Source organism: Lytechinus variegatus, chromosome 1, assembly GCF_018143015.1.
Source record: "Lytechinus variegatus isolate NC3 chromosome 1, Lvar_3.0, whole genome shotgun sequence".
Taxonomy (NCBI): Eukaryota; Metazoa; Echinodermata; class Echinoidea; order Temnopleuroida; family Toxopneustidae; genus Lytechinus; species Lytechinus variegatus.
Genome location: NC_054740.1, coordinates 49,227,000 through 49,254,457, shown reverse-complemented (window position 1 = coordinate 49,254,457; position 27,458 = coordinate 49,227,000). Strand labels below are relative to the sequence as shown.

The 27,458-nt window shown below is 35.0% G+C and overlaps 1 protein-coding gene across 3 annotated transcripts in view; it reads left to right on the top strand.

The window, feature by feature from the left end:
- The window catches only part of LOC121415561 (cell death protein 3-like), a 28,947-nt gene extending 11,156 nt beyond the window's left edge, over positions 1–17,791 (top strand). For all 3 annotated transcript variants that reach the window (XM_041608828.1, XM_041608817.1, XM_041608833.1), the window contains 10 exons: positions 448–518; positions 898–1,234; positions 2,005–2,147; positions 2,310–2,334; positions 3,342–3,430; positions 3,800–3,973; positions 4,222–4,450; positions 7,524–7,724; positions 16,588–16,697; positions 17,076–17,791. In XM_041608828.1, the coding sequence (XP_041464762.1) occupies positions 448–518; positions 898–1,234; positions 2,005–2,147; positions 2,310–2,334; positions 3,342–3,430; positions 3,800–3,973; positions 4,222–4,450; positions 7,524–7,724; positions 16,588–16,697; positions 17,076–17,225 (1,529 nt within the window). In that variant the 3' untranslated portion in view covers positions 17,226–17,791. The remainder of the gene's footprint in view (positions 1–447; positions 519–897; positions 1,235–2,004; positions 2,148–2,309; positions 2,335–3,341; positions 3,431–3,799; positions 3,974–4,221; positions 4,451–7,523; positions 7,725–16,587; positions 16,698–17,075) is intronic.
- Positions 17,792–27,458: the final 9,667 nt, after the last annotated feature.

Here is a 27,458-nt window from a genome sequence, read left to right as displayed (position 1 = left end):
ACAATGCAAAAACCCTAGTCATGAATATCACTTGGATAAAAGAAGCTACTTTTTCAAGGCTTGCCGACAACTGCATGTAAGAGTTTGAGACCGTCATTGATGTTAATCATCCCGTTCAAAATGATACTCTCCTATACTTTTAGAATATGTTAAGAATTTATTTCAAAAGGTTATTTTATGTGCATTATTAAAACATTTTTCACACTATATACTTCTCCTTTATGACACACACATTAGAACAAACACCATTTTGAAAACAAAATGTAAAAGTTACAGTTGAAGCCTATTAGCCTAAGGGTTTGTATTTCAAATCTGATCTCAAGCAAATATTAATTTTTTTGCTCGTAAAAATTCTCTCTATCTGTTCAAAGGAACTTGCCGTTTCTTATTTTTAAATTCTGCCTTAAACTGAATGTTTTTTTCTTGATTTATACCCTACTATAAAAGATAATGACGAAGAGGATGCATTCAATAGGATAGTCGGTGTCGTAAAGGACTTTGGCAAACAGCGAGGAAAGGTATTACTATCTATTCTTTTTTACCTGATCATGTTAATTCGTCGTAAAAAAACTGTGAAAGTAATCTCTATCCACTTTTTCACAATCATCCCGATATTGATCTGAAAGTTATAAGAAGTACAATATATGGACATACTCCACATCACATACAAATTTCTCAGATCATGGGTGGGATAGATCTGTCTTGACACAAACACAAATAATATATCGCATGTCGTTTCTGTTAAATTCGAAAATACCTAAAGTGGAATAAGCAGACGACATTGTTCTATCAGTCAAGAGAATGACAATTGTCATGGCCCCCAACCTCACCTTCTCTGATTACCTAAATGAACACACTCAAATAAATTAAGTTTTATTAAACTGTTTTATGATTTAGATGACAATAGAGGGGCGTGAACTGGCCTATGAGACTCGCTATCGTTTCCATAACCTGAAAGAGGGGTGGGTGCATGACTGTCGGATGACAGACCTCAAAAGCGGGGTCGAGATTGAGGTCCGACATCGGAAAGGTGAGCACCAGGTCATCAAGGAAGCAGTGCAGAAAGTATTTCAAGAACTCGAGAGCAGGGGACTCTTGCTCGAGGTCCATGGTGAAACTAATGAGGAAGGGGAATCATCACAAGATGCTAGGGCTCTGCTTAATGATTTGGAGTCAACGCCTGATGATGTTGAAGATCCACCACTGGATACCGGGATTCATGAAGATGAAACAGGTAATATTGCCTTATTTCAAATAGGTATTTTCACTGAAATTTAAATGTTCTTAAACTGATACCGTATCGGAAGCCAAAGCAACTACACATTGTTGACCAAATATTTTGAAAAGTAGAATACACATTTATGAGTTTCATGCATTTTTTCACTATATACCAGTTATATCAGTTGCATATTATGCTTTAGAAATACTTAGAAATGCTCGAAAGTGTGATTCAAGGGCAATTATCACTAACGTCAACTCTATTACATCATCTCAGTGGAGCGTTGTTGCCCAGTGGATTAGTCTTAGGACTTTGAAACAGAGGGTTATGGGTTCGAATCCCAGCCATGGCGTAATTTCCTTCAGCAAGAAACTGATCCACAATAACTGCACTCAACCCAGGAGAGGTAAATGGGTACCGGTAGGGAGTAATCCCTTAAGAAAGAAGCTGTGTGCGCTATGAACGCCTAGCTTAGCCGGGTAATAAAGGAGCGCCTTGAGCACCTAACAAGGTGGATGTGTGCGCAATATAAATATCCTATATTATTTCATGAGAGGGAAGTTGTGATTCCCTGTGTTTGAATGTAGAAAAGTTTGATTATTTTCTTGTTTTTCAGCATTCAAATATACGCACATAAAATGACTGAGTACTAAAACTAAAGCTTTTCATTCATTTCAAGCCACAATATTTCCATGTTAGTTCTAAATGCGATGGTTGTAAAATATCAATGTAGTTTACAAAAATGAAGAAAATTATTTCGACTTGATTCTCTTGTGCTTTTCCAGGAATATGGTCGATGTTCCTGGAACATTTCAAACAAGATATTTTTCTTCACCTGGAAGCACTCCTTTCCAGAATTGCCTTATGTCTCCTATTATTCTTAGCTGCAATTCATTTTTTCAAGAGAAAATCAAACCGCATCTTACAAGTAAGTAGAATTAGTTGATTTTCATTATTCTTGATCATATTAACATCAGTTCTGACTAGTGTTACAGAATGTTATTTTTTTTTTACATATTTGTCAGATGGTGTTTGCTCTTTAATTTTCTATATTGATGTAATGTTACTTTCATTCTTGATTTTTTTTCAGACTAGCGTTGCAAGATTACTAGTGGGTAAGTTTTAAGAAAGGAAAGTTTTGAAGCCTAGGCTTGATCTTTTTTTACGAAGATTTACCCTCAATCACGTACCTAAAACAACATTTCTGAAAAGCTTCAAATTCCTTTCTCGTATTAATTACAAAAAAGCACATGCAGTAATTATGGTAATATACTTGATTTGCCATTGTCATTTTTGAATTTTTGAATGAACTGATTATTACTTCCGTGTTACCCTGGTTAGATGATTTAAACAACGGTTTTATAAAGTAATGAAAAAATACAAACTAGGACTAGGAAAAAATAAACCACCGTTTTATTATCATATGTGCATTTGATTTGGAGTATTGGCTAAGAAAAGGTGGTCAAACCTGTATAGGCACTTTTTTGGGGGGGTCTGAAATTTTCAGCTCTTATAAAATATGCTGTGATCCAAAACCGGGAAAGTTCAGAATTATGAGTTGCATTTTTAAAGGTACAAATTTTAACGTTTTGCTCACATGCGTCCCGTTAAAGGTATTGTTTAACTTTGTGAGCAGCTGATTTAAAAAATTCTGAAACCAAGATGAAACATGTGTACAAGTGCATGTATTAGAACTAATAAACCCTGAAAACAACCATTATTGAGAATGAAAAGCCAAAACTACAAGGCAAACCTCGATTTTGTAAATAGGCGTCTTATAGACACCTTAAATAGTACACATAAGTGTATGGGATGAAATTAAGATGGTGTTTCCGGTCACTTTATATTTCAATTTTTGAAGCACTAAATAATCATTTTCGAACGCAATTTTTTCTGGGCTTCATTTTTGGAACATATCACAGACACAGGTGAGAAGTGTGACCTTCTAGCTCAGATTTTTTAAAAGTCAAACCAATGTTAACCAATCACTTAAAAAAAAAGTACAATTTTTTTTCTCGTACATTTTAATTTTCTTCATTACTTCCCCCTGACTCTTGCAGACCAAGTACTGGAGCTCTCATAGTTTCCAAACATATCACTCTGAACTCATTCTTTGTTTCAGATGACATTGAACCAGACGGGGATGGTTTATACAAACATCTTGTAATCAGCCCAGCTATGCCAACCATCGACCAGCTTGATAGTGTCAGGGTATGTATTATTAGCCTCACAAGAATAGCCGATTTGCGGACTTTTGGGGGAGAGGATGTAAAACTGTTGCCAATATAATTTTAAGCATGCATCTTGTGACTGTCAAGTGAGGAAGCAATCACTAGAGGCACCGAGCTAATAAAATAATCTTTATCTTGTATTTTACCTTAAACTTTTCAAAAAAAGTTATAAGTTCTTCACTTTCAATTTCATGTAAATTAGCCTTTCATGTCTGCTATCTTAACCTTTCACAAGATTGCAGCACAAAATATATTACCTAATGTTACATTCTTAAACCGAAGTCAGTAGTTTTATCAGAATTATTTTGAAATTTTCTGAATACATATATTTGTGTATCTTCACCAACAGAACTATGACTCCATGTATCGATCGCCTCAAAAGGGTGTAGCATACATTCTCAACAATCGTCTATTCTCTTCGGGCAGAGAACGGAGAGGTTCAGAGGTCGACCTCGAAAATGTACAACATTTATTCACCCAGCTTGGATATGAGACTATCATCGATGAGAATGCTACGGCTGAAGTAAGATATGAATCCCAATTACAGTTCCCCACCTTAAAACTTCTTTTAAAAACAATAAATGAACCGAGATTTATTAGAAATTAGATAAATTAAATGAATAGATAAACGATAAGGGAAATAATGAATAAATAATATAGACACTTAGTGATTAAATGAATGAAGTAAAAAGTAATTGCTTTCATGCGTTATGAATAACCTATAACTGATGATTAAATTAAATCTTAAAATGAATTAACTTTTTCTTACAGAAAATACGCCGCAACTTAGATTCTTTAGTGAGACGAATCAATCGAGAAGGGGTCCAAATTCACAGTTCTCTGGTCTTGTTTCTGATGAGTCATGGGACTCCCCGTGGAATTCTGGGTGCTGACGAGCTTGAAATATCGATTGAAGAAATCATGGGCCGACTATCCGCAAAGAACTGCCATGCGCTTGTCGAGAAGCCGAAGATTGTTTTCATTCAGGCTTGTCGCGGACGTAAGTGTACGACTTGTACAGTCATCATTGAAAAGAGTTAATATATTCTGTAAATGCCAGTCACTCACAAAAAGTTCACAGAGGGGATAACATTTCACTGAAATTTGCAGGGAAGAACTCCGATGAAATCAATAGATTACAAATAAACAAAGTTCGTTTCGTGCATGTACATTAAAACTCAGTTTCGTAGCATATCCTTCGCCTTCGATGGACCATGACTCTGTGGCCCACTCACAATTGTGACGCAATCAAATTAATGCTGATGAGTTACCCAGTTATGAACAAGAGAAATCACACGAATAAATCTTATTTTCCTGATATATATCTTTGAACTTCGGTTACCTTTTTTTTTTAGAAACACCCTGTCCATAATTATGGTCGACTCCTTTATCATGTTAATATTCACTTCAATATTCTTCATCCATAACGAACATATTCTACTCTATACTACACTATAGCGGGGTGGAAAATAGAGATTTGTTTCTTTTCGTAAAAAAAAAACCGTTTGCCTTCTTTCTTGCTTTGTTTACATTCCATAATGTGTAAATTTAAGTTTCAGTTTCTTGGTCAAGTTGGCGTTTGGAATGTAAAAGTGAAAGGTAAAAGAATGCAAACTGGCTTGGTTATTTGTTGGGCTGTCTGGGATTCAGAATGAAGTATTTTTCGGGGCTCGATGAATTTTTGAAGAGTTGAATTGAATACTGAATTAGAATTTTTGGACTGTCCAGTTCAACTTAAATATATATTTATATTCTGCTTCTGATTTCCTGCTCTCCGCATTCTTCAGCGGCTAGAGAGAGAGAGAGGGGGGGGGGGGATAGAATGAACAGGTGGGATACTAGATCCGGGGGGGGGGGGCACTCAGTATATAATGCATAGTGGGTGTGTGCCGCGGAGGGGACCCCCATTTTTACACTCAAATTTCCGTTCCAAGGCATAACATTTTTGCCTTGTTGAGAAAAAGAACAAAGAAAGCCGCTCCAAGGCATAGCATTTTCTTATCGAGAAAAAAGAAGAGAGAAATCCGCTCCAAAGCTTCGCATATTTTTCGTTACGCCGTTCAGATCGCATTGAATGAGCTGCAATTTTGGTGAAAAGCGGCCGCAGAGCTCCCCCGGTGGAGGCCGCGCTAGCTGCATCATGCACGCACGACCGTTCCATATGCATACGCACTCACACGCTGGCGATCCGTTCCAAGGACCCCCGTTTTCACAAACATTTGTCGTTCCGAAGCCCGTTCCGAGGACCCTCCTTTTTACAATAAGCCCGCTTCAAGGCCCCCGTTTTTTTGTCTCGCCCGCGGTACACCCCCACCACTTTTTTGGTCGAGTGCCCCTCGGGGGATAGATAACTGAATGGTAAGATACGAGAGTCGTAGAACGAGAGAATTGAGTGAGAGAGGGGATGAGAGAGCTATAGCGCCTCGCTAGCGGGAGTGGTTAAAGTGTGAGAGTCGCAGAGGGGAAAAATTTGATCGAGAGAGCAGTTGGGGAGTGGTGAAGAGAGAGTTAAATATAAGAGGGAAGAATAATTGAAAGCCGAGGAACTTCAGTGGATTTGAAATCAGAATGCGCACAATTTTTAATTAGCTCCGTTTTATACAATAATATTACGGGCTGGTTAATTTGGCGCATTGCGCCAAAAGTAATAGGACCGATTTGGGGAAGGGTCTTCTCGCCATGTGGTGTTTGAGCCAAGAGGTATAAAAAGGGCTAGGTAGGGCGGGGTCCCGGGGAAGTTGTTTTCGTTCACGATTTGTTCTGCTGCATTAGGCAATATCGGTTTAGTTATACCCCATTGTCGGTCGTCCAGTGCAGAGATGCGATATGTATACCAGCTGAGCTTGTTGACTTGACATTGATTCGAAACAAACACATTATAATCATAATAATAATAACAATAAATAGCATTTAGTACGCTCTCCATAACTATATCACAGCATTTACAAACGATTGAAAACAAAAGTACATAATAATTACTATACAAATACATGCAAAACAATAAATCGGAAAAGAGGTGTTTTTAGAAGTTTCTTTAATTGATCTGAAGTGTTTGATGATTTAATAAAAGTGGGTATGTTGTTCCATTCTTTATAAGCAGTAACACTAAATGTGCGATCACCTGTTTTTGTACGAGTTTTGGGTATGGCAAGCAAAATATAGGTCTTTAGATGAACGGAGATTAGGGCGATTTGGTCTATGGGAAGCAAGGCTATCTTTGATATATTTTGGCATCTGGTTATTAAAAGCTTTGAAGGCAAAACGAAGTAATTAAAAGATAATTCTCTTCTTTACAGGGAGACAATGAAGAGATTTGCTGCAGATTTTCTGTGATTTCAATAAAAAAAAAAACTTTACTTCATCTCTTCGCTCAAACTTGTCATTTCTTTCAGCGGCCGCATGGGGGGGGGGGGGGGGTGCTTCAGCCCCCCCCCACTTTCCAAAACCATGTACAAAAACGTAAACATGACCATATGATTGTGATTCTTTTGCGGTTTTCAAAGTGGGGGGGGGGGGCTGAAGCCCCCCCCACTTTGAAAACCGTTCCGCGGCCCCTGCCTTTGTACGTGGGCAGCGACAGACGGTGGGCGTCAGCCGACCGTCTCACAAAGCTGTCCCGCTACAATACCAACATTTATTCAGACTCATCTATGTGCGCTTTTATCTATATATGCTGAGCAGTAAACTTCCCTTTAAGAGAATGCACGAGAAAACCCCTCTACGGTCTACCTTAAATGATTTTTGAAGTGTCACTATTAATACGTGGATTACATATCCATTCATTTATTTCATATAATTACTGTAATCATCATTAGATTCAATTACTGGTTAATGTATATATTAATCTGTCCATGTATTTGTCTCTATTGATAATTATTTGCGCTTCTTTAAACAGTAAATCATTAATTCTTGTCAATCGTCGCAAGTACTTTATACCGATTTTGCAAGTGTCAGTGGAGCACCAGAGGCATAGAGCGGGAGGGGGGGGGTCTCCTCCATGCCCCCCCAATCCTATCCATCTTGGTGCTGCTGAAGGCAAGTGTTCATCTTTCCTTCTTTCATTGAAATCACAGAAAATCTACAGCAGAGCGCCGTCGATGGTGACTCAGTTTTATTCGACTCTCGAGAAGAACCCGAAGATTGTCTCCGTAGAAGAGGTGTAGCAACGGATGATGGCGTTTACCCATCGAGCAAAACCACCCCTGATCACTCTCTGGAAGTAGACTCTCTACCCGACAACACGGATATCTATGTAGCGTATGCAACATCATACGGTGCGTATAACAAGCCCCCCCCCCCTCCCTTAACACCTGACCGAATGTAGGCGGACGAAGGGTGACGAATGGGGAAAAATGTACAAAATGCACGCGAATAAAACTTCCGTCATCATGCGATCAATAACTGTATCGCTAATTCTATCAACGAACGGTAAAATATGACATGCGAAGGAAATCGATATTTCGGTTCACCTCTCTCTGTAAATTGCAGCTGAAGACGAGCGAAGGGTTGGTATAACCCAGTGAGACGAACGAACAGTGAGCAATGGTTTGATATGACGTGCGATTAGACAATGTTAGAAACAAAGACGAGGGAATAGATTGGGCGTTCTTGTAGTTTCTGTCATTTGAATTTGAATCAATAGAGAAAAATCAGACAAGCACCATGCTGAAATTTCATCAAAATCGGATGTAAATTAAGAAAGTTATGACATTTCAAAGTATCGCTTATTTTTTACAAAAAAGTTCTATAACCGAGCCAGTTACATCCAAATGAGAGAGTCGATGATGTCACTCACTATTTCTTTGGCTTTTTATTGTTTGAATTATACAATATTTCAATTTTTACGAATTTGATGATTAGGACCTCCTTGCCTGAAGCACAAAATGTTCAAATAATGGAATTCCACGTGTTGAGAGAGGAATGAAACTTAATTTCACATGACAATGACGAGAAAATCAAAATATTTCATATTTCATATAGGCCTAATAAAATACAAAAGAAATAGTGAGTGATGTCATAAGTTCTCTCATTTGCATACCGACCGAGATGTGCATATAACTATTTTGTAAAATGAAGCGAAATGCCATAATTTTCTTATTTTACATCCGATTTTGATGAAATCTTTAGTGTTATGCTTGTTGAATTTTCCTCTTTTTATTCAAATAAAGTTTTGTTGGGGTGGACTTGTCCTTTAATGAAATCGTTGTAGGGGATCAGGTGGGTTACATACAAGGTAGAAATATTGGTGAGGCCATTCGTATAACCCATTCGTACTATAGATGTTATTTTTCATACATCCCATTTTAATCTACCTGTTATTTTTTGTTAGCTATGGATTTTGAGAAGGCCTTTGACTCGTTATCACATCATTATCTTCAAAAGGCTCTGATGGCTTTTGGTTTTGGACCATCCTTTCAGAGATGGGTCAAAGTTTTGTATACCGACACTTTAAATTGCATTTTAAATGAAGGAAATTTCATCGGTTATTTTGAAATAAAAAGGGGGTAAGGCAAGGGGATCCTCGTAGTCCTGAACTTTTATTTTGTGTATTGAAGTAATGGCTCATAAATTACGAAAAGATAATATGATTGAAGGAATTAAATTTGGAGATAAATAAATTAAATTAGCTCTTTATGCAGATGACGTGACAGTTTTTGCTCGTAATGTAAAATCAGTTGATAGACTAATAGTTCTATTTGCAGATTTTGAAAAACTTTCTGGATTAAAAATCAGTAATGACAAAACTCAAGTATTGAAATTAGGTTCATGTCAACATTTGGATTATAACTTCCCCTTTTGCGAGATCGTTGATTATCTTAAAGTTTTAGGAGTATTTTTCACCTTAGATGAACATAAGAAAGAAGATTTAAATTACAGAGAAATCTCAAATCTTAAGCAAAATTAAAACACTCTTGAACTTTTGGAAGCTAAGGGATATAACGCTTATGGAGATGATTCAAATATTGATGGTGCATATCTTGTAAAGTCCTCTTCCGAGCGTCTCTTACTCCTGTTCCTAAGTGGGTTCATGAATCATTGGATGAATTAACTTTTGATTTTTTATGGAAAGGTAAGGAAAGACAAAATTTATAGGAATACAATGTTTTTAGACTATAAGCAAGGAGGATTAAAGATGTTAAACTTCCCTGTGTAGGTAAAGGCACAGCGAATAATGTGGATTAAAAGACTTTTAAATAAAGATGAAGATATGAAATGGAAACAGTACTTTAATTTTACCACTAAACATTTGGGTGGAGATTTTTTATTTTCATGTGACTATATATCAGGTTTATTGAAAGTAACAGCTTCCAAATTTTACATGGACTTATTAGAAGAGTGGGTAAATATAAAACATATTAGAAGTACAGAGTTTGGGAAAGTGGAGATTTTTAGTAATAAGCTTATTCGATATAAAGGGAGTTGTATATTTGATAAGATAAGATTCTATACGATAAAGAGATCTTGTTCTTGTACCGTTCTGTCAAGTCCTGTTTTCGTAACGTTTTTGTCTTGTGTGTCCTTTTCACTTTTCTTCATATCTTGTAATATAATCCAGCCTTGTTTATCTTTTACTTGGGAGAATATGTAAAAAAATATTTATATTTAACAAGGATTTACATATAATTTTTACAAGAAAGATATGATGACTTGTATGTTATATATATTTTGAACTTCAACAAGAACGATATGATTTGTATATTGTAATAGATATATATTGTTTGTTTTTGCATTAATTTGTCTTATTTATTTAAGGAAACCTTCGAAAACAAGCTTTGCTTTCCAGAAGGTTCCTATTTCATTTCAAAATATAATATTATATTTTGCTTTACTTTGTAACTTTGTTAAAATTTTGGACTGAATAAATTCGTTATCAATCGTTATCAATCAATCAAAGAGGTTTATAAATTGCATCATATTTTGCATACATATGATGTTGAAAAGATTAAGCATATCATGCCTGTTTACCCGTTAATGGGAAGAACAATCAAATATTGAAATAAATGCAAAGCAAAACTCTGGAATTGATTTCAATTTGGGTAAGAAAACGACTAATTTAATGTTTTTAAAATCAAAAGAAATATACGAACAGCTGTTGTATAAAAATGAAATTAAACCTTCTATTTTTGACAGAATTAGAACAAATTATGATCTTACCAATAAGGAAATAGAAAGTATATTTTTAAGACTAAGATATTGCACACTGAATAGTCGATTAAGGGAGTTCCCGTATAAACTCTTGCATAATGATACTCTAATCACCACCTTTTCCGTTTTGGTCCTGTTTCGACCAATTTATGCTCATTTTGTGAAAAAGAAGAAGAAACGTGTGAACATCTATTTTATACTTGTGAATTTTCAAAATCACTTTGGAATCTGTGTGCAAGAAGTTTAAATTTTGAAATAAATAAATTTAGTTGGCAGGAAATTCTTTTCGGGAAGCAGGAGAAAAGTAAAGGTAAATATCAATTAATTAATCATATCTTGATTTTAGTTAAATATCGAATTTACAAAAACCGAGAATTAAAAAAACTCCTTCATTGATCATGTTGATTGAAATTAAAAAAAAATAGTATTAAGGGGATCAAAGAGAAGAAAGAAATTAGCAACAAAGAGTGGGACTCTTACAATCCATTTCTCTAAATGAGAAAACTTAAATATTAGACCATTTATTGGAGCCCAGATCCAGTTCTCCACCGGATAAGGGATGGGGGTGTCTAAGGGAGGGTAGGGGGGGGGGGGGTTGGGGTAGGGACCAGGGCTGAGTTTGTTGTTAAGTTTGAATTTATTTGAGTGAAGAGGCCGAGGTGATGGATTTTTATATATATATATATATATATATATATATGCTGATGGCTTCGATTCGTTTAGGTTTTATTAATGATTTATTTTTTTGTATTTGGAAAATCTCTCTTTTATGTTTTTATTTGACACTGAAAAAAAATTCAATATGTTGAATTTACTGTAGAAGTTTCTTCTTTATGCATATAATTATCATCAATGTTATTTATAATTATGTATTGGAAGATGTCTGACATGAAAATGATGTTAAAATTATGAGTTGTCCAGGTATTTGTAAAGATATCAAAGTTCTATTTGTTATATATATTTTATTTTGTATATGAATTTAAGTTGTCAATAAAAACTACTCAATACAAAAAAGCGCGATTAGGGACTATGCGAGACAATAACACACGAACGATAATCAAGATAAATGAATGATTACCATGATTACCGCAGACTAAATATGAGATGAGAATTCAAACAGGTAACCAACGATTTTTCAATTCGTCGGTAAATTTAAAAGCCTGACCGAATGTAGGCGAACGAAAATGAAAATCCATAATTTATTGTTCGAAATAGACATGAAATGAAATATTCCGAAAATTTGCTTTGCCCAATTGATCGTGGGCCCGGCAGCCACCGTGCAGCGCCAGATCGACGAGGCTCTATCCCTTTAAATGTTGAACGCCAAACAGGGTAGCAGCAACTCCCATCTTTTAACGTCTTTTGGTCTGACGCGGCTGGGTTTGAACCCCCGACCTCCTGGTTGTGAGACGGACGCTTTCCATTCGGGAAGGGTGACGAATGGGAAAATGAACGAAGTGCACACGAATTCAACGAAAATTTCCGTCAAATCATGCGATCAGTAACTATAGTCAAAAATTTATCAACGAACGGTAAGCATGCAAAGGATATAGATTTTTCGGTTCACCTCTTCAAGAAAATTGCTGCCGAAGGCGAGCGAATTAGGTATTTTTTTTCTCTTTAAACCTCTTTCGAGGGACTTTATTTATATCTCTATAATACAATTTACAAATCACAAAGTATATACAGTAATCAAATTAATCAATCAATAAATGAATTTGTCAATTTCCTTTGTATTCTTATTTTTGGTAACATATTTTGAACTTAGATACCATCTTAGTTTCATTTTCAAATTCATCCACAATCTATTTACATTAACAGAGTAATAACCTTTTTTCATACTCGTTTCAATATAATTTCTGTAAATTGTGTATTGAGTAAAATTCAAAATGATATTAATTAACCAGTATTTCGGTTCCTGTATATTCCAACCTAAAATCACTATATTTTCATTAACAGACCTGTACTTAAGAAACAGAACGAATTGTATCTTCTACCATTTTCCATAGAGGTTTTCTATTCTCACATTTTATCAACATATGCATAATTGTTCCCTTAAGTAAACAGAGATTACATTTATCATCATTTTTTAAACTCCATTTAAATAAATTTGATTGGGACGGAGGTATTTTAGGCAGAAGCTTAAAATTAAATTCTCTAACCTTGTTATCTTTTATTTGTCTAAGTTTAAAATACAGGACTTTGTCCCAATTAATTTATATCTGAAGTCCTAAATAATTTTGCCAAAACATAAAGAAAGATGCTTCTGTTTTGTTTTGTTTTTGTTTCTAAATAATAATGATAATAATGTCTAGCTTTCAAGATATTTACATCAATTATATCACCATTTGATATTTCAATAAGGTTAGGTATAATCGTTATTTCCTTTTGTTGTGCATTTGATCTATTTTCCAGCCACGTGTTGGGAAATGCTTTCTTCAACTTTTGTAGTTCAAAATTGTATAATAGTTTTCTGTTTTCAAAATCATCAAATACCGTATTGAGGTTTTTCCATTTCCCTTCTTTTATAACATGATTTACCAGCAATACACCAGAATTCCTCCATTTAAACTTAGCGTTTCATTTTGTATTTTTATATTACTGTATTTCCATAAAACTTGTTTTGGAATATCAGTTATTTTGAAAAATTCTGGTATCTCAAATTTGCCCAAACATAGAAAATCGATATAAAAGGAGGGTAGATTATACCTTTTCCCTAAATTAACAATGTCTACACTATTACAATTATAATGTAAACATAATTAAAAGCCACCAATCTTATTTGTCCAATAGGTAAAAAGAGTTTTCCATGCTCCCTTTATTTCATCCATATATATTTATAAATCCATGCTAATCGGAGTGATGGAAATTTGGCTTCCATATCAACCATGTTTAACCCACCATCAATTTCTTTAAACATACATTTCTCTTAACTTTATTTTTTTTTAATTCCATAAAAATGTATATAATTTTTCATTCAATTCCTTTGAAATATAATCGGGCACAGGAACTGCCGAAGCAACATAAACAAATTGTGATGCAATTAAAATCTTAATGACAGATATTTTCCCAAAGTAAGTCAGATTTCTCATTTTCCATAAATTAAGTATATTTTCGACTTTTCCAAGTCTCCCTTCCCAATTTCTATTTTCTACATCAACATGGTTTTTACCAACATTCCAAGACATTTTACTGGATCGTCCGTGCATTCTAGGTCATTTAACTCTATATTTTCACCTAGCTTCATTATTTTAGATTTAGACCAATTAACTTTCGGCCCTGCTATCTTTCCAAATATATTAATCTCAGTCATATTTTGTACAGAATTTGTTCCATTGGCGAATACTATAGTATCATCTTTAGTTGGTACAGCTATATACCTGTAATAAATGGATTTTGTTTAATTTTTTGAGCTAATATTTCAGAAATTACTAAGAACAATGGAGCCGATAACGGGCATCCCTGCCTTACACCTCGATTAAAATAAAATTTTTGTGACAGCCAACCATTGTTCAAGACATTACCATTTGCATTTGTGTAAAACGTTTGCATCCATTGAATAAATGACTCTTTAAATTGCATCTTACGTAAAGTAGTGAACAGAAAATCGTGTCTAACGTTATCAAATGCTTTTTGAAAATCTATGTACATGATAACACCTGATTGATTTTTCATTTTATAATAGTCAATAACATATTGTACAAGTCGCTTATTCTCTAATGCCGACCTATGTTTCCTAAATCCCGATTGATCATCCGAAATAATATGCGGAATAATTTGTTTCATTCTTTTTGCCAATGCACCTGCAGCTATCTTATAATCAATGTTATTAACAGTGATATTGGTCTCCAATTTTCTAATAAGGTTTATTACCCTTTTTATATAACAATGTGAGAATAGCTTGACTTTGGGAGGATGACATTTTTTTTCTCCTCATAACCAGTATTTAAACTACTAATTAGCATATCTTTTAAATCATTCCAAAAGCACCTGTAAAACTCTGCACTCAGGCCATCACTACCTGGGGCTTTGTTCATGTTCATTGACATAAGTATATCAAAACACTCCCTTTCCGTTAATAAACCTTCACATAAATTTGCTTGCTCTTCTAATAAAGTGTTTAAGTTTAATCCTGTAAAATATTCATCGAACTCTTGATTTTGATTGCAATCCCCTTTATAAAGATCTTTATAATAATCAAATATATGTTCTAAAACTTTTTCACCGTCATGTACAATTTTACCTTTAATTTCAACACAATTTATTTTTTTAACACTTCTTTTTTTCCAAAAAAATATATTTCGGGCACTTTTCACCATGCTCTAGCCATTTGTCCCTAGATCTCACAAACGCACCTTTACATTTATATTTATACCAGGCATCTAACTCATATTTTATTTTTTCCATCTTTTCAATATCTCGTACATTTGCACTGACATCAATTTTCTCACAAATATCTGGATATTCCTTTTTCAATTTGGAATAGTACATTTTCTTTCTTATTTGTTTATCTTTAGAATATTTAATACTTAATTCTTTAATTTTTATCTTACACATTTTCCATCTCAGTTGATCATTTAAATATGAATTTAGGGTTGATATAACCCAATAAGACAAAGGAAACAGTGAGCAATGGTTTGATGCATGCGATTAGAAACAAAGACGAGGGAATAGATCAGGCAATCTTGTTCGTTGTGACATCGTGTTGCTTCGTTACGGATTCTTTCGAGATCGGTCAACTTTGGCAAAAGCGCAAAGAGGGACTATGCGCGACAAACCACACGAACTATAAACGAAAGATTACCGCAGACTAAAATAAGAGATACGAATTCAAACAGTTTACCAACTATTTTTCGATTCGTCGGGAAATTTTAAGCATGTTAAAAATTCCCGCGCGAATTTGGATAATCGCTGCTGTAAGTACGAACCCAAACACGTAGATATGATTTACTATCAGTTACCATTTAAAACGAGTTTAAAAAAATACCTTTCGCCAGCCATCGCAAAGCATATTTCAGGCAATTCGGTTAGGTGTGATGGGGCCGATCTATTCCCTCGTCTTCGTTTCTAATCGCACGCCATATCAAACCATTGCTCACTGTACGTTCGTGTTACTGGGTTATATCAACCCTTCGCTTGCCTTCGGCCGCAATCTTCTCAAAGAGGTAAACCGAAAAATCGACATCCTTCGCATATCATATTTATCCTTTGCTTACCATTCGTTGATAAAATTTGACAACAGTTACTGATCGCATGATTTGACTGAAATTTTATTTGAATTCGTTGAATTCGCGTGCATTTCGTTCATTTTTCCCTTTCGTTACCCTTCGTCCACCTACATTCGGTCAGGTGTGAGGGGGCCTTAAGCAAGAAGTTTTATTTGGTGTGAAAACGGGCTGGGGTGGTTGATTAAGTAACGTGAAGTTAACTTGCTATATATATATTTTTGCGGGTGCGGGCAGTTGTAGAGTTTACTGTTGCCGGTGGTAATTGTATTTATGTTTGGGGTCATATTCTTTTAAAAAAGATCAAGAAAGAACTGTAAAGAGTAACGCAACAGACAAAATGCTGCCAATTTGAAAGAATGATAATTATAGTAAAAACGACAAAGATCTGAAAATTGTAATAAGTAATAATGTGAACAATAATGATAACGACAATTACACATTAAATAAATCGTAATCAGGTGAGAAAATTGTGTAATCTAATTTAATTTTTGTTATTTCCTTCAAGAAAAGAAGAAATAAAAAAAACTATTTTCCAACTATTTTCTTAATTTCTTTTATCATTTCCTAAAAAGCGCCTTGAGCACTCTACAGAGTGGATTTGGCGCGATATAACTCTAATTATTATTATTATCTTCAACACACAAGGTATAATTTTTATTGATTGTTTAGTGAGTGTTGCGTTTAAATCATTAATTCCACTTATTTGAGTACACAGCGATTTCTACTAAAGGAAAAAAAATCGTAATGAAAAATTTTGTTCCAGGTTACTTCTCAGTTCGAGACACGGTGAAGGGTTCGTGGTTTGTACAAGCTACATGTGAGGAATTCATTGCAGGGGCTCATATTGATGATCTTGATACTATGATGGAAAGTGTAAGTAAATACCACATTGACAGTATCAACTGATTGATTAACTGCTAATATATTGGTTTATTATGATATATATATCTAGGGTTCATTTATTTATTAATTCATCAGTTTACTTTACTATTTTTCCTCATGCATTATTATGTACGTATGTATTTATGATATATATGATTTACTATATCATATTTAACATAGGTAGATGGGTGGATTGAAGGACAGATAGATAGAGAGATATTCAGAAATCCTTTCCATATCCAAATGAACAATAATATACAAAGTACATAAAAATAGTAATGTTTTGAGCAGATTTATTAGATTCATCACTGATCCAAGTTTACATCTGTAATTAATTAACAAAGATGCCTTCGTGTTTTTTTTTTTAAGGTTACGAGGCGAGTAACCAGATTATGGGGTAGAATGAAACTGAGGACAGGTCAAGAAGTCACCATGCTACAGACACCAGATATCCGGAAACAGGGAGTACGAAGGAAAATTTATTTCGCTCCTAAATATCCGACATCGGAATCTGCATGAAACTTAATTAGTTAAGTCGTTTATGCAAAATATAATAATGCCTTACAGTGTAAACTTAATTAATTGGAACGCAAAAAGCCTCTCTTAAATCTGTAAAATCTGAGAAATAATAACCGGGGAGCAAAATAATTTATCCTACCGCAGTTCTGGAACCTAAATATGAACATTCATGACTTGCGTCTTCGGAATAAGAGTACGCATGCGAGTTGATTAATTGTCAGTGCCTTGATAAGCACCCTAAAATTACCGGTACCTATATTATAGTTACATAGGCCTTATGGGCTTAGATCTGTATGCATCTACATCAAATTCTTAAACATCAAACTAGCTGCCATTATTGACAAGACAAAATGCTAGGCTAGGGCTAGCTTAGGCTAGCGCATTAAAATACCTCAAATCTGGACCTGTCTAATGCCTTATGCTATATAGTAGCCGACTAATGCCATGGTTAACTTCGAACTGGTTAATTAACCTACGTGAACGCTCTTAACGTATTAACGTACGTGTACGACCACAGAGTGAATGGATCCACGCGTATATGCGTACTCCAATTTCAAAGATGCGAGTAATAGTCCGGCAGCCCAGGAGGTTTATTCAACCGAAAGCCGGACAAGCAAATGACCCCATAGCTGGATGGCATGGACCTTGAAGTTTACAAAAATGCATTGCTGCCGGGTTCTATGCGTGGTCTTCCCTCCGAAATGACGTAATATATGACGTCACTACAAAATGGCCCTATTTCACCATTTTTCAGACATTCTACACAAAGCATGAAGTCAAGGGAGAATATCTCAGCCAAATCATGCTTGTTTTGTATGAAATTTATACAATGTATTGTTCAAGTAGTTCACAAGAGATATGCAAAATTTCACGAACATAAATTATTGTTTACATATGCAAATTACGTAATAAAATTTGCATATCATTAGTTTTGGAGATTTCTTGCATAAAAAATTGTCAAAAATCGATTCAGAAATTTATTTTCTTGTTTAATGTACTTTATTTGATATTTTTCCTCCCAAGCATAATATCATTGTCTTCATCTATATCTCTACTTTAAGAAAATATATGTCAGTAATTGGAAATGACATTATAGACTGTGATTTCAGCCCCCTTTTCAGTATGGTGCGCACATAGAAATCGTGCGTTTTTTGGCCTATTTTCACTATATAGCTGAGGTGGGCGACCGATATGCCTACTTTATTAGTGCTTCTTGCATTTTGCATGATATTAAATCTTCCAAACAACATATTTTCATCTTCATTTTGACTCTGGTGATACATCAATGATTTCAGCACAGATTGATTGCCCATTGGGCAGTCTATAGGCTACGTTTTCAGCCTAGTTTTCAACAACCAACCTATACCATGTATGACTGCATCGTATAGTCGAGTCGGATAAGAGGTTCCTGTGTACCATCAAAATATTTTTCACTCAACGTTTTGGTATTTGTCTAAACTGTCTCGTTAATGAATCTTGATGTTCCCTTCCCAAAATCGTGTCCAACGGGGTTCAAAATTGATATCCTTGGCGGCCCTCTTGGACTTTTTTAAAATGAAAATCAAATATTTTCATATTTTATTGCACAGAGTCTGACAATGGGACAATCTTTTAATCAATACGCATTTCACTATGATTGAGATAGTAGAAATCGATTTAATTCGTTTTCTGATGATATATTTTGAAATAAAATTTATCCCGAAATGGGCATGATTTTGGTCAAAAATTTGCATGTGCATTGATATCTATCTGTCCAATCATTAACATCAACAACTATTCCAAAATATCAGCATTCGACACGAAAGAGGATATAATATACCGATAATACTGTAATGCTTCATGATAATATGTATGTCTTTATTTGCTTAGTTAAAGGGCAAATACCATTATTACCCATTTATTGGAAAATATGCCACTTTGGAGCCCATATTAAGGCAAAAAACGTTTCTGATATGAAATAAAGCCACTTTCATTCTTTTTAAACTACATGGAGATAAGGAGGGTAGAGTTTCCTCTATCTGCTACTAGCATACTGAAGCATACCCCCTTTAGGGAGCGTCGAAATCACCCACCCTTTTTCATATTTTACCTATTTGTGGGAAAATATGCTTTTTCAAGCCCCCATTGAGGCAAAAAGTGTTGCTGCTATGTAATACGGCCACTTTCATTGTTTTAAACTATGTGGAGACAAGAGTAGAGTTTTCTCTATCTGCTACAAAAAAAGGTGTGCTGGTACAGCAAAGCCTACCCCCTATGAGGACTGCTAAAGTTACCCGATAATTATACGTATTTTGCCCGTTAATGGGAAAATATGCTATTTTAGAGCCCCCATTGGGGCAAAAAGTGCTTCTGCTATTTAGTAAAACCACGTTTATTATTTTCAAACTATATGGAGACGAAAGAGTAGAGTTTCCTCTATCTGCTACATATAAAGAGGTGTTGGCATATTGGAACATACCCCCCTTATGGGGTCGCCAAAATCACCTACCCTTTTTCCATACTTTACCTGTTTATGGGAAAATGTGCTATTTTCGAGCCCCCATTCAGGCAAAAAGCGTTTCTGCTATATAGTGAAGTCACTTTCATTCTTTTGAAACTACATGGAATTAAAGGAGTAGACTTTCCTCTATCTGCTACATATAAAGAGGTGCTGGTACCATAAAGCCTATATACCCCCTTTGGGAACTGCCAAAGTTACCCGCCCCTTTTACGTAATTTGCAAAATCATGGGAAAATGTGCTATTTTCGAGCCCCCATTGAGGCAAAAGGTGTTTCTGCTATGTAGTAAAACTACTCTTATTGCTTTTAAACTATATGGAGACGAAAGAGTAGAGTTTCCTCTATCTGCTACATATAAAGAGGTGTTGGCATATTGGAACATACCCCCTTAGGGGATCACCAAAATCACCTACCCTATTTCATAATATAACTATTTTTTGGGAAAATATGCTATTTTCGAGCCCCCATTGAGGCAAAAGGTGTTTCTGCTATGTAGTAAAACTACTCTTATTGCTCTTAAACTATATGGAGACGAAAGAGTAGAGTTTCCTCTATCTGCTACATATAAAGAGGTGTTGGCATATTGGAACATACCCCCCTTAGGGGGTCACCAAAATCACCTACCCTATTTCATAATATAACTATTTTTGGGGAAAATATGCTATTTTCGAGCCCCCATTGAGGCAAAAGGTGTTTCTGCTATGTGGTAAAACTACTCTTATTGCTCTTAAACTATATGGAGACGAAAGAGTAGAGTTTCCTCTATCTGCTACATATAAAGAGGTGTTGGCATATTGGAACATACCCCCCTTATGGGGTCGCCAAAATCACCTACCCTTTTTCCATACTTTACCTGTTTATGGGAAAATGTGCTATTTTCGAGCCCCCATTCAGGCAAAAAGCGTTTCTGCTATATAGTGAAGTCTCTTTCATTCTTTTGAAACTACATGGAATTAAAGGACTACACTTTCTTCTATCTGCTACATATAAAGAGGTGTTGGCATATTGGAACATACCCCCTTAGGAGGTCTCCGAAATCACTTACCCTTTTTCCATATTTTACCTCTTTATGGGAAAATATGCAATTTTCGAGCCCCCATTGAGGCAAAAGTGTTTCTGCTATGTAGTAAGGCCACCTTTATTATTTTCAAACTATATGGAGACGAAGGAGTAGACTTTCCTCTATCTGCTACATATAAAGAAGTGCTGGTACAGTAAAGCCTACCACCTTTGGGAACTGCCAAAGATACCCGCCCCTTTTACGTAATTTGCAAATTCATGGGAAATGTGCTATTTTCGAGCCCCCATTGAGGCAAAAGGTGTTTCTGCTATGTAGTAAAACTACTCTTATTGCTTTTAAACTCTATGGAGACAAAAGAGTAGAGTTTCCTCTATCTGCTACATATAAAGAGGTGTTGGCATATTGGAACATACCCCCCTTATGGGGTCGCCAAAATCACCTACCCTTTTTCCATACTTTACCTGTTTATGGGAAAATGTGCTATTTTCGAGCCCCCATTCAGGCAAAAAGCGTTTCTGCTATATAGTGAAGTCACTTTCATTCTTTTGAAACTACATGGAATTAAAGGAGTAGACTTTCCTCTATCTGCTACATATAAAGAGGTGCTGGTACCATAAAGCCTACCCCCTTTGGGAACTGCCAAAGTTACCCGCCCCTTTTACGTAATTTGCAAAATCATGGGAAAATGTGCTATTTTCGAGCCCCCATTGAGGCAAAAGGTGTTTCTGCTATGTAGTAAAACTACTCTTATTGCTTTTAAACTATATGGAGACGAAAGAGTAGAGTTTCCTCTATCTGCTACATATAAAGAGGTGTTGGCATATTGGAACATACCCCCTTAGGGGATCACCAAAATCACCTACCCTATTTCATAATATAACTATTTTTTGGGAAAATATGCTATTTTCGAGCCCCCATTGAGGCAAAAGGTGTTTCTGCTATGTAGTAAAACTACTCTTATTGCTCTTAAACTATATGGAGACGAAAGAGTAGAGTTTCCTCTATCTGCTACATATAAAGAGGTGTTGGCATATTGGAACATACCCCCCTTAGGGGGTCACCAAAATCACCTACCCTATTTCATAATATAACTATTTTTGGGGAAAATATGCTATTTTCGAGCCCCCATTGAGGCAAAAGGTGTTTCTGCTATGTGGTAAAACTACTCTTATTGCTCTTAAACTATATGGAGACGAAAGAGTAGAGTTTCCTCTATCTGCTACATATAAAGAGGTGTTGGCATATTGGAACATACCCCCCTTATGGGGTCGCCAAAATCACCTACCCTTTTTCCATACTTTACCTGTTTATGGGAAAATGTGCTATTTTCGAGCCCCCATTCAGGCAAAAAGCGTTTCTGCTATATAGTGAAGTCACTTTCATTCTTTTGAAACTACATGGAATTAAAGGACTAGACTTTCTTCAATCTGCTGCTAATAAGTGGTTGCACAGCAAAGTCTATCCCCTCCGGGGGTTCCGAAAGTCACCCACCCCTTTTCCATATTTTTTTCCAATATGGGGATAATCTGCCAATCTTGAAGCCTCTGAAGAAGGTAGCAGTCGATGTGCCAGCACTTTTTTTTACATGTAGCTGATAGAAAAAAATGCCTCTTCTTTTATTTCCAAGTGGTTTCCAAAATCAAAGCTAGCTTTACTATATAGCAGAAATGCCCTTTTGTCTGAATGGGGGCTCAAACATTGCATTTTTTTTACAATAAAGAATGAAAATAGACATATGTAACTGATAAAGAAGATCCTACTTTGTCATCTGTATGTGGTTACAAAACAAAAACAAGGGCTTTACCGCAAGGCAGAAACACTGTTTGCCTCAAAATGACTTATTTTCCGAGAAACTGGCAAGACTGCAAGATACGAAAAAAAAAAGATTGGATGACTTTGGCAGCCCCCTGAGGGGTAGGCTTTGCTATGCCCCAATTTCTGTATATGTAGCTGATAGAGAAAAGTGATTTAAAGGAAAAAATTACATACTCAAAACAAAATTTTACCACATTGGGGGCTCCGAAAAGCACGATATCATAATAGTCAAGCTATGGATAATGGTATGGTACTGTATGTAACATTTTACTGGTTCTTGTGGGACTATGCTTTAAGGTGCCCGAGAGTAATTGCATGCAAAAGAGAGTAATTGCATGCAAAATGAAAATGCAGAGCAATGCCTCTTTTTCAAGAGATTTAATTATCATAAAAATTGTTTTGTGTAGAAATTGCCTTTTACCCTCATACACATGATAGTAAAGCAATACATACCTTTCTATCGATCGCTAAGTACGTTTTTTCTGCATGTTAGGCACATCAACAAAGGCGATCGGATGCAAGATGAAACAGATAGATGTCAATGCACATGAACATTTTGGTTCAAAGTTTTTTTTTGATGAATTCTTTTTTTTAATATATTAACCGGACTATTCAGAAAACAATTTCAACCGATTTCTACTATCCAAATCCTAGTGAAATGCATATTGATTTAAAATTTCCCATTGTCAGACTTTGTGCAATAAAATATGAAAATAATTGATTTTCATTAAAAAAATTCCAAGAGGGCCGCCAAAGATATCAATTTTGAACTCCGTTGGACACGATTTTGGGAAGGGAACATCAAGATTCATTAACTAGACACTTTAGGCAAATACCAAAACATTGAGAGAAAAATATTTTGATGGTACATAGAAACCCCCTTATCCGACTCGACTACAACGATGCAGTCATACATGGTATAGGTTCGTTGTTGAAAACTAGGCTGAAAACGTAGCCTATAGACTGCCCAGTGGGCAATCAATTTTTGCTGAAATCATTGATTGATCACCAGAGACATAATGAAGAGGAAAATATGTTGTTTGGAAGATTTAATATCATGCAAAATGCAGGAAACATCAATAAAGTAGGCATATCGTTCGCACACCTCAGCCATATGGTGAAAATAGGCCAAAAACGCACGATTTCTACGTGCGCACCATATTGGAAAGGGGGCTGAAATCACAGTCTATAATGTCTTTTTCAATTACTGTTATATATTTTCTTAAAGTAGAGATATAGATGAAGACAATGATATTATGCTTGAGAGGAAAAATATCAAATAAAGTACACTAAAAAAGAAAATAAATTTCTGAATCGATTTTTGACAATTTTTTATGCGAGAAATCTCCAAAACTAATGATATGCAAATTTCATTACGTAATTTGCATATGTAAACAATAATTTCTGTTCGTGAAATTTTGCATATCTCTTGTGCACTACTTGAACAATATATTGTGAAAGTTTCATACAAAACAAGCATGATTTGGCTGAGATATTCTCCCTTGACTTCATGCTATGTGTACAATGTCTGCAAAATGATAAAATACACATGTACACATGTAGGGCCATTTTATAGTGACGTCATATATTACGTCATTTCGGAGAGAAGACCACGCATAGAACCCGGCAGCAATGCATTTTTGTAAACTTCAAGGTCCATGCCATCCAGCTATGGGGTCATTTGCTTGTCCGGCTTTCGGTTGAATAAACCTCCTGGGCTGCCGGACTATAATGAATATTCATTTTGTTCCAGAACTGCGGTGAAAAAAATTTCGTGACCGGGAAATGGAAGGGACTATAACTCTTCGAAAACACCCAATATAGAGCGTCCGCGGTCTCACAACCGGGAGTTCAAACCCCGGTCGTGTCAATGGGAGTTGCTGCTACCCTGTTTGGCGTATGATTTTATCATCGAAGTATTGATAACCCTCTGGCCAAATTTTGGTTTAAGGTATGCTATAATTCTGAATATAGATGGGAATGAAATATTTTTACATTTCAACAATCTTTTTTTGACATACAGGAGAAGATTAATCATTTTAGAAGGTTTTCGCAATGTACTTTAAATGATATAGTATTGCGATCAAAGAACAATGAATTTTTCAGGATTTAATGTGACATGAATGCAGTACCCCATCAGGTCCACTGGTCATTGGATATGCCTATAGATTTAATATGAATATTGATTATCCACCCAAAAATACATTGTGCAGTCATGGATTTTCAAACATATTATTTCAAAACCCCTTTTACAGTAAAACTATAATAAAGAACTATAATCAAAATTATAACCTTAAAAAATAATGAAAGAATTTTAATGAATCAGGCATATCCCGGTGCTAATCTGTCGATTAGCGACAGATTAGCACCGGGATATGTCCTGATTCCCTAAAAATTGCAAAGGTAAATCCTGTTTTTAAAAAAGACAATCCGCATGAAATAACAAATTACAGGCCTATTTCAATTCTTCCCAGCATTTCCAAAATATTAGAGAAGATTATTTACAATAGACTTTATAAATTTTCTAGATACTTTTCATTTTCTAAATTCCAACCAATATGGATTCAGTAAAGGACATTCGATTGATCAGGCGTTAATACAAATATACGATAAAATTACAGATGCAATGGCAAAAAAAAACATATAATAGGCGTATTCATTGACTTAAGCAAAGCCTTTGGCACTCTTGACCATGCACCAGATATTACTTAAAAAACTTGAACATTATGGAATTCGCGGAATCACACTATCTTGGTTTAAGAGTTATTTGTCCAATAGAAAACAATATGTAATTCACAATAATATTCCTTCTGATTTTCAGTTAATACAATGCAGAGTTCCACAGGGATCAATCCTAGGCCCCTTGCTTTTTTTTAAATATATATCAATTATTGACTTCTGTAACACCTTTATTATCATATGTATTATTTGCTGATGACACCAACATTTTTGTTCACATAATAGCTTAGAAACGTTAGTAGATATACATGTAATTAACCGTGAATTACAAAAACTATTTTTGTGGTTTAAGTGTAATAAGCTTTCACTCAATATAGATAAAACAAACTTTATATATTTCAAGCATGCACTCTCATATGGTAACGAATTTCCTTACAATATAAACATAGACAATATTCCTCTCAAAAGGAAAAGAAAAACACAGTTTTTATGTGTCACAATAGATTTAAATTTAAATTGGAATGAACCTGTACGTTGTATAACTACTAGTATTTCTAGAAACGTTGGTATACTTTACAAAATGAAAAACATAATTCCACATACAACTGTTGTCATACTATACAATTCATTAATATTGCCTTATATATCGTATTGCAACATAGTTTGGGCAACATGTGCAAAAACTAAAATTAATACAATATACTTATTGCAGAAAAAAGAAATTCGAATCCGTACTGAACCCCAATATTCATCACAGACAAATCCATTATTCCATAAACTAAAGACTCTAACAGTATTTGACATAAATACTCTTCAAAGTTTACTACTTATGTTTAAGTACGTAAATAACATGCTCCCACCTTCATTCCACAATTTTTATACCTTGAATACATCTATTCATTCATACCCTACCCTTAACTCTTCAAATTTCCATTTAATCAACCCCAAATTTCTTATTGCGCAGAGATCCATAAGACACCATGGTCCAGATTTGTGGAACTCTACCAGAGCCTGTAAAACAATCTTCGTCTCTTCACTCATTTAAGGCAAACGTTAAATCTATGTTATTATCAGAATATTTGAAGTAAAACTTCTGTGTCGTATCCTTTTTATCCTCCTTCGATTTAGTCATTACCAATATCTTCATTATGACCACCATCATCTCCATGGCCTTCATCATCATCAATATCATCCTCATATCACCGTCACCCTCAGCTTTATCATCTTCATCTTCATACTATAATATTGCATGAATTCATGTTTCGTATTTGAATATACATACCCATTCTGCTTTATAAATGTATTGATTAATTCAATTTGTATAAGTTTGGGATTGTCATTTTTTTCAAGCAATCTGCTTATGATGACAATCCTCCTGCAAATTGTGAATATCATATAATTAATCATTTTTGTCTGGAATTGTCTCTTTAGTACTCTTTATTTATGATTCATGCCAAAAATGCTAACATATTATGTTTATTATGTTATGAAAAATGTATTATATCAATGTTATGGATGCAGAAGAAAACAATAAATCAAATTAAAATAAAATAATTACGGGGACATCAGTATTTGACGTCTTAAAATTAAAATTCTGATTTATTCTTGGATGGATTTCTGGCAAACCTTCAACAATGACGATATTTCGTATGACATATTAAAAACAGTCCCAGCTGTCCAACATATATTATGTACCCAACGCATCTTCATTCTACGACCAGCTGGCATCGCATTCCAAACTGAAATGCCATGAGATATTTATTTTCAAGCGCCATTTTTGGTTCTCTAAGGTTTTGTTTATACGTTTCTTCCATAAAATTGCGAAGATAGAATCAGCGTTTTGAAACATATCCACCTATAGCGCCCCGATCCCTCCAGTTGACTTTCCATGTTTCCGTGTAGTTCTTTAAAGGGATATTCCGGGCTGAAGATATATCTAAATGAGCAAAATCCTGAAAATTTCATCAAAATCGGATAACTAATAACGAAGTTATTGAATTTTAAAGATTTGCATAATTCTGGTGAAACAATTCTAGGTATGTCAACATGAATATTCATTAGGTAGGCTGATGATGTCACATTCGCACTTTTTGTGCTTATGTTATTACATGTTATACTAATTGTTTCATTTTTCATAAATGTGTCTCCATTATGATGTTGCATCAAGAAATTGCTGCAATTGCAACAAGAAATTATTATTTATCCGAAGTTGCAGCAAG